We start from the raw sequence: 14,558 nt of genomic DNA on the forward strand, positions 1-14,558 counted from the left end.
GGTTTCAACCTTTTAATCCATATAACTCTGAATGAAACAAACACTCATACAATTCCTTTAAATGATATGGAATTAAAAAATATGCCCTCAATCCAAATTACTACATTTCTAAAGCTAATCAAACTTTTATGGAATAGAATATAAAATGGGATCAGAAGGCAGAGTAAGAATGTGAAGCACAAAAATTTGATTCTCAAACCTATTGCAGTTAGGAGATATGGGGTATTTTCAATCGGCTTTTCTCGTTTGAATATTGGGTACTCTTCAACTCTGCCCGTGTCTTCCCTCAGAACACAAATCTCCAAAAATTTCTCCCTCAGTCTAAGCTCTCCAAAAAACCAAAATCGCTCATCCTCTTCTGTCTCTTTTAACTACAATCTCCAAAAATTTGTTCTTCGATCTCAGCTCTTGATCCTCTCTCCTTTTCCTTTGGATCCAAACCTTTCTCAAACTCTCAATCCTCACCAGAAATCCCTCTTTTTTCCAAAAATTCTTGTCAATCCTTTGGTCTAAACTCTCAGTCCTCTCTCTTTTTTTTCCAGAAATTTCTTAGTCCCTTTGTATAGAAGATGGATACCTGGGTAGCGTGAATCCGTAGGCTTTGACACGATTCGGCTTCTCCTTCCTTACACGACATTGAATTTCCTCTACCGAGCCATCCTTCTTATTTTTCCTTCCTCTCTGTGCATGACTGAATGTGTGTGCGTCTCTGCCGTGTGTTGCTTGCTTTGCATTTGCTCTTCTCACTTTCTGCCTTCTGCTTTATTTTTCATCCGGTGACTTTTCTCTGAGTGTGTGATTGAATCTGCTCTGCCCTGTGTTCTCTTTTTTCTTTCTCTGGTGCTGCCTATGTGTCTGGATGAAGGATCGAGCTGATGGTTAAACGCTAGAAAATTCAGCGTTTAACCCTTAGTTTATATTTTTGTAACCCTAACTCTCTCTTTTTTTTAGTTTTTAAGTATGTTTATTATTATTATATATATGTACATATAAGGAAGATGATCAGATCTATAAGAATTTAAAAATACTTAATTTTTAATAAGTTGATTCTCATAATTTTGTGATTGTTAAGATACTTTAAGAGAGATTTTTCAAACTTTAAGCAAGATATTTTTTTTTATTTTGTTAGATTATTATTATTATTATTATTTGAAAATATAATCCTAAAAAACATTAAATTTTATTTTTATATTTTTATATTTTTTAGTTATTTTAATGAACCAAAGGAAATAAAATTTTAATCAAAAGATTACAAAATTAAAACCTATTAATTAAATATTTTTATATTATTAGAATTTCATTTTTTTAGTTGATTTTATTATTATTTTTATTAAAAATTATCCGAATAAAATAAAGTGTTCACAATCTTAATGTGCAAAAAAATAAAAATTAAGGATCAGATTATCATAACCATATAATGGTAATCATGTAAATGTTGTTTCTCTTGTTTAGCTACCACCACACGAGGGGGATGGATGTGCAAGGACACAGGAGGTTATTAAGTGTAGATTTATTGACTGAGACAAGTGTGATTCAGCAAATATTAATTGCGATGCCAACTTGGAATGTCATGTGTACAAACAATTTTTGGACTTGAGCATATCAACTTCAAACTTTACTCTTCTATGATGACGAGAGCAATCTATTGATCACGTGATATTCTAATAAGCTCAAACTATTATTGTATAATGTATTTTGTCAACACCACCTATTAAAGCTTATTGCCTAAAACACAGCTAAAATTGTGAAGCATATGAAGAATTGATAGAATTCTTTAGTAGACATTTATTGAATGATGGTGACAAGTTCTGTGCCAGCATGATGTGAGAATCATTTAGACACAAGAACTTGGGTATGTCCAACATTGAAATCAACAAGTTACTCTCAAATCAGCTGTAATTCTTGCATTTTTATTGAATACCTTGCACACCAAATTGCAGCAATAGCCTTCCTTGATTTATCTTAACATTGGAAAGTCTACACAGCATATGCAAACCTTAAATATCCTTACATGAACTTAGCTCCAAAATAGCAGGCAAGGATATGAAATAACTAGAAAACTAAAAGCTATAGATCCATTCAAACTTGTAAACCATAGACATTCATGTAGAAATGATGAATAAAGTAATTTGACTGTTTATATCAGTAAATTTTGTTCATTTGCAACACCAGTAAATTTATCAACCAGCGATTCACATTATTTAACAACTAAAAAGGAACTAAACAGTTAAAAACAAGATAGAACTCAGAGAAAACTGAGACAAAACTGTATGATAATGGAGCTGTCAATAAAGTTAAATGCACTAGAATGAGTTCAAACATGAAAAAGAAACACAATCCCCCACATGGAAGAGACTCTAATAAAATATTACTCCTTCCATCTTAAATTATAAGACATTTTTAAAAGAGTTTTTTCGTTTCAAAATACAAGATACTTTGAGTAGATTAAGATTTTATTAAATGCTTCAATTCCAATATTATCATTTCTTACTCTATAATTAATTTTCATCATTTCTCTTTTCACTGAATTAAATGATGAGGATTTTTAAAAGTTTACATGTTTGTTTTGAAAAGATAAGACTGTTGAGTGTATTTAATGAAATTTATTGATATATAAAATTTTATTTAAAAATGTTCTATAATTTGAGATATTTATCTTCAACCCCACTTAACAAGTCTGCGTTTATCATCAAATAAGCACTAGAATCTAGTATATCAAACTATCCTACTCTATTTTAGAAGTATCGTGCTTCATAGGTTAATGTCGAGTTGCAGTGGCTTATTTGATTTGATGTTAGAACCAAGAAGTAATTAACAAAACTCAAGATAGAACTAACAGAACTTTTATCGCTCAAGGTAAACAACAAAGCAAATTAACCAAATGAAGTCCGAAGTGAGGAATTAGAATCTACCCTGGTCACCAATTTTCTAACAGGTAATGTTCTTGCAGAGGGCTTCAATGGTGTCGAAGTATTCCAAAGCAGAGGCATCAACCTTTGTAAGGACCTTATCGTCCTTCATTGATTGAGTCACACCAAAAGCGACGATACCATAAAAAATGGAGTCCTTCTACCTCTTACAAATACACACACCCCCCACGCGCTATTCACAGTTTTTTAATTTCAAGAGAATGCTCAATCATAAATTTCTTCCTAGACGAAACCCTAGCTATGGCTGGTAATGGAGGTGAAGAACCACAAGGAGGAAGATAGGCTCAAATTCAGCATGGAGAGATTCCCAAAGTGCGACAAACAAACACTTAAATAGCAATGAAGTAGAAGATGAAAAAGCTAGGCCACTGAACAAAAAAGGAGGAGGAGATAGGGTTCGTGGCCGTGGCGACAGGAAACAGAGGCATGGGTGTGGGAACGATGAGGGCTGCGATAGCAGGGTAATGGGGAGCAGATGTATGGCGAAGGTCATAGATCTGAAATAGAAGGAGGACTCAAAGGGAGTAAAGCTGAAGGGTAACGCAATGAAGGCTGAGAGAAAATGGATTTGAAGGAGAGACGTTGGTTAATTAAATTGAAATTGAGATTTTTACTATAAGACAGTTTTTACAAAGAACTACCCTGTGTAAGTGATAAAATTAAAAAAAAATAAAGATTGCTTGTATAAACAAATATAAAACGGTTATTAGATAATTGTTCTATATTATATATGTGTGTGTCAGTTATTTAAATGATTATCCTTCATTTATTTTTTCATATATCCGTCTCCTCATACAAGATGATTGTGTTTATAACCGTTCCATATAAGATGTCTTATATTAGCACTTTTGTAATAGTGTACGTATATGTAATGGTCAAGAATTAATCTTTAGAGAGGTTGATTTTTGGCTAGTGCATGTATGTGTATATATGCACACATGGTGCCGACGTTCATGAATGAGAAAGAGATGAAGAGTTGAAGAAGTGAGAGGAATAGAGAGAGATAGAAGAATAAAAAATATGGGCCTCGCAATTGTAATAAACAGTCATTTGTCAAGAATAGATGAAAGTTTGCTGGCTGCTCCATTTTTTTATATTTGATAATTTTTTTATATCATTTGATGATATAAATTATCAAGTACTATTTTAAAAAATAGTTCAAGCTAAATTTACACCTTTACTCAAAAAAAATAAGTGGGGCTTTTTTGCACACATAGTCTATATTATAATATCAAATAAAAGAAATAGCCTATTATTTCTTAAATTTCAAGAATGACCTTTTTAATATTTAATTTATAGTTAATTTATAAAACTACCCTTTTAATATATGTTTTTTGCAAATACCAAAAAATTTAAAACGCAATAAATTTCTGAAACTGAGCCCAATGAATGAAAGATATATAATCTAAAATGACTTTTTTTAGAGATGGATGTGAGAGAGACGAACGCTAGACAACAGAGCAGTGTGAGCAAGCCACATTCATAATCACGAGAGACAAATGCGAGGTGGAATACATCATACATCAATGGTACTCTACAAAATGGAGCATGTCGGTGGGAAAATGGAGTTATAGATTCATAATTTTTTATTTTATTAGTTTATGTATTTGACTCTTGGTTTATACCAAGAGTCCAAATGATAAACCAAGAATCCAAAAAATTTTGTGGGCTATGTTTGATCCATTTTGGATAAATAATTATGTATTTTTTGTGTTACTAATTCGCGATATTACATCATTGATATACTACTGTATATCACTGATATACTATCACAAATCAACATAACTAGATAATCAGATATAAACTTGCTTATCATTTATACACATACATATGTTAATGATGTAGTATTGTAGATCAGCAACATGAAAAATATATAATCATTTGCCTAAAATGAATCAAACATAGTTCATAAAAAATTTGATGTTACCGAGAGAGGTAAAGATGGTAAAAATTTGATGACAGATAATAGATTTCAGCTTGGTCTTTTGCTTCCAGAAATGAAGATTCCTCTTCAATGTCTAATGTCCTCTTCATAGTGTTCCTGAGAAAAAACAGAGAGGGAGAGAGAAAAAAAGTTTTGTGATAAAGAAAGGCACTGCTAATTTTATTATATTCAGATTAAAAAAAAGGAAAGACTTAGTCAGTTAGGGATTAGTTACAATAGATATATTATATTTTAATAATAAATTTAATTTGAGGATGAAAAAGTAAAATACATCTAATTGATTTTATGAATGAGCCATATTTCATAATATTTGAAAATTTCATCCATAATTAATGAGAGCTATATTTTTTGATATTATTGAGCTAATTTCCTCTAATAAGCGAGAGCATTTTTAATATAGGACTTTTGAAGTCATGTTTTGAACTAAAATATAAAATATTAGGTAGTTTTTGTATTTTTTTTTCAACTATATCCTTACTTTATTTATTTATTTATTTATTTTAAAAAAGTGGTTCATTACAATTTTAACTTTTATTATTAAGATATTTATATAAGATATTTCATGAGAGTATAATTAAAAAAAATATTATGCACCAGATGGAGTAAGCATGAGTTTATGATTATTTAATTGTTTGTAATTAGTTAAAAGTTGATAAAATGATTTAGTATAGTATAAGATTATAAATTTTATAATTCTAAATGGAAAATATATTTTTTTTGACGTACTTAATATAACATTTAGATACATTTTTCTATAATAATTATTAATATCTTTTAAAAAACTGATAAATCAAATAAGTTTAAGCTTGTATAATAAATTAAAAGTCTAAACCTGACTTAAAGTCTGTATAAGATTTTTTTTTATAATTCAAACTTGAGCCTACTTAAAATATGGCTTGGCTTGAAAGTTCATTTAAAAGCCTACTTAAAAATAAGCTTTTTAAATATACTCGTATTTTAGTTTTAAACATCTTAAATATAGTTTAGGACTATTATAGTATACAATATAAAACTTGATTTATCAATTATAATATATAACGGTTGAAAGGACTTATCAACTACAATACAATATAACAATTAATTAACATCATTAAAATTAATATATAAATACAATATAATTAAAAATATAACTAAAAATAAAAAAAGAATAGATTGATTAAAAATTAAATGGTGAAGTTAATGTGTTTGTGATATATATAGATATATAAAAATAGGTCAGTCTGTTGAGTTTATATGTTAAACCTTAAAAAAAATAAGTTTAACCTAATTAAAAACTTAAACATGTGTTGAGTCTATTTAATAAATAGTCTAAACTGAGTCTAAAGTAAGTCACGTTATAAACCTTTATTTAAGCAAGGTCTGACCTATTACTATCTCTAATAGTGGTTAGACCATAGGGTGAAAGTATCGGCATTATTATTAGTTATTAGTATTATTATATTGCGTGCGGCTTGCGATGGGCCTTCGTCCCCTGAATGTTCCCATGGAGTGGACCTCCACCCTGGATGTTGGGCTACTCATCGTCTCGACACAAAGTTCCATCACAAATGCAAGTGGCTATGGTGATATCTCATGGTGGCAGTGATTGAGCAGCCACTGCTAATAGTGCTCACTACTCACGTGTGTCTATGATCAGTTGGTGTTCAACAAGAGTCACCGATATTTCTATTGTACATTCATTGTGTTTCATATAATGTGTATACATCAGAAGGACAATCTGATGAGGAGGCGGCAAAAAGAAACAGAGAAAGCTAACATCTCAAAACAAATCATGAAGATTTACTTAAAAAAACCAAAAAAAATATTAAACGCGCCGGCTAATTAACCATGCACGGTTCATTCGAACGTGGAAAACAAGATGAGACCTTCGCACGGGGTGATGCTGCAGCACATTTTGTTTTCAGTTTATGCTGCATATATTCCGTGCGTGTTTGGTTTCCTTTAGTCTAACTTTTGTAAAAAGTTCATTTGTTAGAAATTAGATTAATAAAATTTAGTTGTTGTAATAAAATTGATATTTAGATACAAATTTTTTCAAAAGTCAATTCAATAATTAATAAACAACAAGTTGTTTAAATTATATATAATGAAATATATTTTTAAATATACAATCATCAAAATGTTTCATGTATATTAAAAAAAATATAATATTTTATATATTGGACAAATTTATATAAATAGTATGATGTACATGAATACTAAAATTAACATGATTAAATGTTTATTTTAAAAATTAACAATAAGAACTGAACAAAATGCTTTAAAAGAAAAGTTAAAAACTAACAATTCCTAAAGCAAAGACAGCCGAGCAAGCTTGGATGTGGGGTTAAAAGCCATATAAGAGCATGCTATGTTGTGCTGGAGCTCCTCGCCATGGCCTTCTAATAAAATGACACCTAAAAGAAGAGACGCAAACTAGAAAGAAGAGTAGAGGTGGAAGGGTAGCATGGCAAAATAAAGAATTAGGTATGTATTTGAACTCCCTCATCTACTAACTCACGCCAAATGTGAGTTTCCAAAGCTATCAATAATTACGATCTCAATGTTCAATCGCTTTTTAAATATAATTCGAAGATGTACATTCATTTCATATTGTTAATCCAAATCACTTGATTTTTAAAAAAGTTAAATGCAAGTTCCCCAACCCATCCTTCGTTGGCTTTATTGAGTACTTTGGTCAGCCAATTTTTCATTGCCATTGAACATCACTACGAATCAACTTAAGTATCACAAATTACATCAATTCCATTGGGCGTACGTCACTGAACAACAAAGAGAGAATTTTTTATTTTATCGCCAAGAAATTTTTGCTCACCCTATATTTCAATTATAAAATTATGCAATTTCAAAAGTATATTTTGACTCATCATGTAATTTTTTTTTTTTTTTGGGTGGACACGACGAAGAATCAAGTCCCTGAGCAGAAAACATTATAGTTAAAAAAAAGAAGAAGAAGAAGAAGAAGAAGAAGAAAGAAAGAAAGGAAAAAAAAAAGGAAAAAGTTGTATAAAAAAATCAGAAAAAAGTTAAAACTATGCAAGGGCCATATGCAGGGTTGCCTTCACCTGAACCCAGTGAGAAACAGGGGGAAAACAAAGCTTGATTTTTTCTTGGGGGAGGGAACAAGTCTCTTTCTTTAACGCACACGCATGTTTATTTACGGTGACTTCGCCAGACGCCATTTCAATGCATCTAACTCAACGGTGACGCACAAAGTCCTAAACAGGAATTTGACTCTGAAGAAATTATTTGAAGTGAAAGCTTTCCTGCGGCTTTATTTTATTCTGGAAGGTTTTCGGTTGTCCTAAACAAGATTTTCAATTTTGCCCTCGATCTTCTATTGGGCCACTAGAGAATGTTTCTCGCACAAGTGTCTCAAACACAACAGTGTAGAAAGTGGGAGTAATGTTTCAGCGGCCAATAAAAGGAAGTTTATCAAAATTCAAACATATGGCAATGGGCTGGGCCTCCATGTCTCCGTGTTTTTCTCTCCAAACATAAGATGGGATTTCCCTTTAGCATAATTTTTTTAATCGGATTCCGACATAATGAAGAATTTAATGAGGCTCAAATTAACCTAAATCGAGACTGGCAAGACCATAAAAAGCAGCAAAATTCTCTCGTCGAATATTTGATGTGGTTGCATCTCCAGAACTCCTAGTCAAGACCTTGCCAGTTAAGCTACCTTTCTAGTGTTTGATGGTGACTACCTTGTAATTTTTGCTGCTGGAGTGGATCTCAAGTTTTCACTTAGAAAAAGGCCAAAAGTGACTTTATTTTGTGGGGAAAGGACGGAAATGAGATAATTAAAAAGCATCAGAAATGAAAGATGGGTCAGGTATGGAGGAATATGGCTATGAGTTACAACAACTTAAAGCATCGATTGATCTTTACAGAAAGTAATGGACAGCACGCATCCCATATGCGGCAATTGGCACGCAACACTTTGTTATTGTTCTGATGCACAGCGACAATGCGCCCGGCAAGCAAGTCAATTCAAGAACCTTTCGAGCCAATTGCCGAAGAAGAAGCCTGTTTTAGCCCATCCTCGGTGGTTCCCGGGTGCTTTGGCATTGCCTGCCGGTATCTTCTTCACATTGATCATCATGCTTTCCCCTATCTCTTTCCTAAGTGCTTCTATAGCCTTGGTGTCCACTGGATTCCCAGAAGCATCCCTCACATAGAACACGTTCACCGCTTTCTCCCCTATGGTTGATACCCCTGCTCTGCACACTGTCAGCCCATTCTCCCTTAGAATCCTCGTCACTTCTGATAGCAAGCCCACTCTATCTTTTGCGCACAGCTCCAGGCTCACTCCCTGCATCCATCGTTTGTCAGATCGTCTGCTGCGCTACAATGTGACTCTTAATATGCTTTTCATTCATAAACTCAACACGCAAATCATGCGACAAGTTTTTCCTGTCAACCTGCATTCTTCAGTTCAAGGATCACGGGGATGTACATGAAACTACATGCAGCATATATAGGTTCTTAATCTAAACTGAAATCCAAAAGACCATCACTGTCACTGGATATAGTGGATGTGATGATAAGATGCAATCCGACTACAACTTAGCCCCCTACAACAATACAGGTACATAGTTGCAGATCCAAAATGCATCAGCTTGGCCGTATTCAGAAAAATTCGACTCGTGGAATCACATAGTACATGCTAAGTACAAGAGGGTAAATTTCCCCAGAAGGTGACGTGCAAAAACAGAGAGTAAACGAGTATGAGCAACAAAAGAACAGTCCATTCGTGAAGTCAAGAGAGAATCTATTTACCATGGGTTTATTCATTTCAAGTGGACAACAATCACTAGTCAAAATAAGAGCGCTATAAACCATATCAACAAACCAGCTTTCCTGACAGAACATGGAAGACTTACTCAGAGCTGAGCACCAAAGTTCAACTCTGTCTTCTTCACAGTAGGGATTTAATGAAGCTCGTGGAAATCAATTATGAAGTTCACATTACCTCGCTTACTCTTCTTTGAATAGCAGCTTCAATACATTTGATGACCCTTTCTTTCTCTCCTTCAGTATCAAGTGTGCATCCATCCATGTGCCGGATGAAGTACTCCTACAAATTTACAAGTGTTACACAGTTCGGCTACCCCAATAAAATGCTGCCCATCTTCCCAGAGGCCAGAGATATGAGCACACAACTGAATGCATAGAATAGGTTCCTGCATATATGAGAATATAATATACCTGGGATGCATAAGGAGCATCTGATGAAATTGTGGCATGGAAAACAACATATTGCATGTCAGTCAGAGTGCAAACAATGTCAAACATAAGTTTGGCTCGATCTTTGCATCTGACACTAACAATTGAGTACCCTTTCTCCTCACAATGCTCTATTGTAATTTGTGGCCTGAAAGAGGGAGGATAACCAACGTCTGTTGTCACCACAGCACATTCATAATCACGATCGGCAAACAGCATTTGGTGGAGCCGCCGATCCATATGGGTGAAACCCATGGAGAAACTGGTGCGAGCTATTTTCTCATCATCCTCACATCCACGTAGGATATGGTTGAGCTGCTCCTCCATGAGAGATAATCTGTTAGGAGCATCCACTGATCGGCTAGTAGCGTCATTGACATAAAGAACACATGCTATTCGCCTATTATGAGTCCAAACCTCAGCTGCAACCACGTTAATGTGGAGGCTGGCAATCACAGCTGAGATCTCAGATAAAAGACCAGGGCGGTCCCTTCCAATGAGCTCGATAGCAGTATGATCACCAATCGAATGCACATCAACCTGTTTGCCTGGCCAACTCTTCGCCCCCTCATTGCTCTGGCCCTTGGGTCCTAGAGCCTATTGTAAGAAAAACTGTTAAGAAGTAGCTCTTAGTACTTGAGATGCTCAGTTTAATTATGAGTGCTCATTAGTATGGAAATCTGATCACTAACTTCTTCCACAGTCACATTTGCGGCACTTCTTACGGAGTCTAGATTTTATGAGTAACATCAGTACAAGATTTCCTTTTAAGTTGGAAAAGCATAGGTCACGGTAGTTTTTCTCCAACTTTAAAAATGCATTTTACTAAAAAATACGGGTCAAATATCCAGCGTTAAATTAGCGTGGATCCATGTGTCTAGATTTTGCTGCCAGTGCTTTGACAGAAACAGAAATTACATTACCCCCTTCCTAAGATGATACACATCTTTTTCTAAAAATATCTTAGAAAAATAGCAAGAAAGATATTGTAATATATTAATGCATTACTTCAATAAGTTTGAATTTTTCAAGTGATTAATTCGCTACCATCCTTGGGCCTAGAGTAAGAAAACATTATATAAACATACAGGAGATATACCTTCTCTATGAATTCAATGGTTTTGCTGTCTATTATCTTCTTTCCCTGCTGATCCGTGACATGAAATACTGCTTATGCAATAGTTCAGATATGTTAATTACTTGATTCAGGGGGGGAATGCTCAGGCGTGTCTAAAATTGACGCTTACCATCCATGAACCATCCACCGTCTGAAGATATGTAAGCTTTGGTGATTATGAGGTCAAGGTCAGTAAGAATTTGTACGACCTCCAGCAGAATTCCTGGTTTATTAACACTATCAACCTGCAGTTTTTTTTTACGAGAGAGAGAGAGAGAGAGAGAGAATTTACTAATTGGACTGAGGATTACTCTAACTCCTAATTTTGTCAACAAATTTCACAAGTTATTCTTTTTTTTTTTTTGGGTTGCAAAATGGAAATTATATTAAAAAATATAATCAGTTACATCAGTCCCATTCCTAATCACAACAAGAAACAGCCTAGTATGCTCCCGAGGGTCACGAGAGATGCTTTCAAGATAAATTATGAAAAGATGATTCCAGTGATGATGAAGTGGGTGTTACACTTTAACGAGCACAACTTCTTCTAAGGACAGAAAAGCTGCTTTTAATCATGTAGTGGGTGTTACTCCATGTGAACTTCAATAATTGAAAATAAAAGAAAATATTGCTAAAAGGAACTGATTGATGACAAGCAATGCAGAAAGTAGCATCGTTTCACTGATGATAAATCACATCACAACAAGGCCATGAAAATGCCTAAATCATGAATTTGAGAAATTATACCTTGATTAGGGTACAATCATGACAACTAGCATTGTCCACAGAGACCCTGCGAACGCAAACAGATATTCCCATAAAAAATTCACTTCTTTCATGGTATTAGAAATCCATCCAAAGACCCCAATTCGACTATTTGTTCAACCTCTGACTCCATTTGGAATTCTATTGGTGACCTCTTCCCCCCAACCAGGGTGGTTCATGTCAAGATGATAATTCGTCTGACCTTTTTCCAAAGTGTTTTTGTTCCTTTCCTATTCTTTTACGGCTCAATTAATTCAGGTAGGTGACACTCAATGATCATCCCCAAATAGGCTATTTAACTAGCAGGGAAAAATTTATGACGCACAGGAAAATATAAGTGAACCTTGGAGGATTGATTCTGTTGCTGAAATTCTCATACTCGGGATCAAAATATGGCCAACAAACTGTAGCCATTTAAAACTTAATTTCTTCTCCCAACGACAAGCCTTGCTCTCCCTGCATCAAAGTGCAAAAGTCTTGCCTGGTTAGAAGAGAAAAAGTAATAGTTATTGTCCAATCCAAAGCTCCACGTGTTGCCCTGCATGAGAGCGGTGTGCTGGAAGAACCAAAAGAGAAAATATAACACAAAATCAATTATTTCTGAACTGAATGGTACGGTGAAGAGAACAATACTTCGAGGGATATTAGCATGTGGGTTTGGAGTGAGGTTCCAAAAAGCAGTTAACCCAAGGCTCGTCTAAAAGCAATGATTCGGTATCATGCATGATGTACGTGTGACTGTGAGTTAAAGAGAAAGAACACGGCGTGTTTTTTAAGAAAGACTCGGACAAATTTTGTAGCCACTCTTTTTTTTTTTTGGACACGAGAGAAAAGAAGAACAGAAACACAAAAAAACAACAGAAAATTTTGTAGTCACTCTAATGCAGCAATAAATACTGAGATCTTAAGGATGTATCTTTGTTGGCGAGAAAAGATAAGGGTGTATGTCTCCGGTTAAGTGAGTACTAAAACTACGGAATCTGCCTTTCTTCTAGGCCTTCGAACGTGATTTCAAGAAAAAGGAGGTAAACAGAGAACGTGATGAGTCCAGTCGATAAGGAAATGCGTGGTGTGGGAAGGAGACAAGAAGAAGAATAAAGAATAATAGCCGAAGAATCATGGCATCACCCCGTGAAAGGAGACATTTTCGGTGTAAACATTCAGAGGGGTACAAAAGAAGAAAAATTTAATCGAGTATGTTAAGCCTTACACGCAGTGCATATAGGAAAGCTTCCGCTTTTTCCTTTTCTCTCAAGCTAAGCAGAAAAGGCATAATCAAAGCTCCCAATGGGATTGCATGAAAATGCAATTAAGATCGTTCATCTCGCTGGGTGTTCATATCTATCCGATCAGATTCCCATATTACAGGAAAACATGGAAAATTAACAAACGAAAGAAAGAAAATTCAATTCCTGGTGGAAGGAAAGGGAGGTGCGTTAGCCAGCGCCTGTGATGACTTTCTAATTTCTAAAGCAACGGCAAACACGTAGTGGGTAAATGAGAATCTCACTAAGCCGACCAGAAAGGTGTCTAATGTGACGTAAAGATTGTGATTCCAACTTTAAACAGGATTCTTCGGACTTGACAATCACACACGTTACATCGAATTGCCTCCAAGTAATTTATTTCAAGATTTGGACATCTCACCACCAAAGCACCACGCAACCTTCCTTACTAAACCAACACCCGTCTTTTGCCCACCGCACGGCAACGATACATGCGTATTCAAGTTAATATGCATGAAGTACATATTGGCTGAGAGAGATAAAAATAGAACTGTTTCATATATATATATATAGAGAGAGAGAGAGAGAGAGAGAAGATTTGAATATGCGTTCAATTATTCATCCATAAAAAATAGCTCTGTACTAATTAAGGGCAAAGATTTGGCACCTGGTGTGTGAGTTGTGTTTAAATTGATTATTTCAAAAAAAATAATAATAATAATAAAGGCAAATATTTCTTGAAGACAAAAAAATATTGCTCAACTAGGTGTAGCATGCGTAGAGTTTATGAACGACAACTTTAAATTGCTTCTATGAAACATGGACGACGAAGCATATTCATGGACAGAGAGTGGAAATGTAATGAAAGAGGGAGAGGATGGTGGGACAAGGCAGAGAAAATGAAAAAAAAAAAGTTTTCAGAAGAGATTGTATGAAAGACAGGGGAAGGAAAAGGGGATGGAGATAGATATAGAAAGGATAATAAATAAAAGAAGAGAGGAGAAAGAGGAATACCTTTGGACATGAAAATGAAGAAGATAAGCTCTCACCCTCACCCAGATTACACCTCTTCCTTTACATCCTGAAGACAGAGATAGATAAGCAGAGCCAGAGGGAATCAAATATTATGGCATCCTCTGCTTCTGCATATATACACAGCCAAACAGAGAGGGACGTTGAGAAATAGAACCTGTTTCAGCTCGACGTCGGAATCGCACCCACCCCAGCTTACTCCCATTCTGCGTCCGACCAAAATTTAAAAAAATCGAAAAGCAACTTTTTCTCCAAGAGTGGGCTTCTGCGAAGCGATGCCAAGGGAAGGGTTTGGATGTGCTTGTGGCCGT

General features: G+C 34.6%; 1 protein-coding gene across 13 annotated transcripts; it reads right to left on the reverse strand.

Annotated features, from left to right (window-relative positions):
- Nucleotides 1–8,694: 8,694 nt before the first annotated feature.
- Nucleotides 8,695–14,558, reverse strand: LOC129302233 (ACT domain-containing protein ACR3-like). Of its 13 annotated transcripts, none has more exons than XM_054940951.1 (9): nucleotides 14,405–14,554; nucleotides 14,230–14,296; nucleotides 12,333–12,445; nucleotides 11,972–12,017; nucleotides 11,355–11,469; nucleotides 11,207–11,274; nucleotides 10,090–10,704; nucleotides 9,854–9,958; nucleotides 8,695–9,193 (listed from the first exon to the last, which is right to left on the reverse strand). In XM_054940951.1, the coding sequence occupies exons 3-9, from the start codon at nucleotides 12,401–12,403 to the stop codon at nucleotides 8,867–8,869; spliced, it is 1,347 nt and encodes a 448-aa protein (XP_054796926.1). In that variant the 5' UTR covers nucleotides 12,404–12,445; nucleotides 14,230–14,296; nucleotides 14,405–14,554; the 3' UTR covers nucleotides 8,695–8,866. The 13 variants fall into 13 exon arrangements, with proteins under 13 accessions (XP_054796926.1, XP_054796920.1, XP_054796923.1 ...); XM_054940945.1 differs by having other exon boundaries at nucleotides 12,315–12,445; XM_054940948.1 differs by having other exon boundaries at nucleotides 12,315–12,470.

This window comes from Prosopis cineraria, unplaced genomic scaffold (assembly GCF_029017545.1).
Source record: "Prosopis cineraria cultivar Desert tree isolate PC_DT_omini unplaced genomic scaffold, ASM2901754v1 PC2, whole genome shotgun sequence".
NCBI classification, from domain to species: domain Eukaryota; kingdom Viridiplantae; phylum Streptophyta; class Magnoliopsida; order Fabales; family Fabaceae; genus Prosopis; species Prosopis cineraria.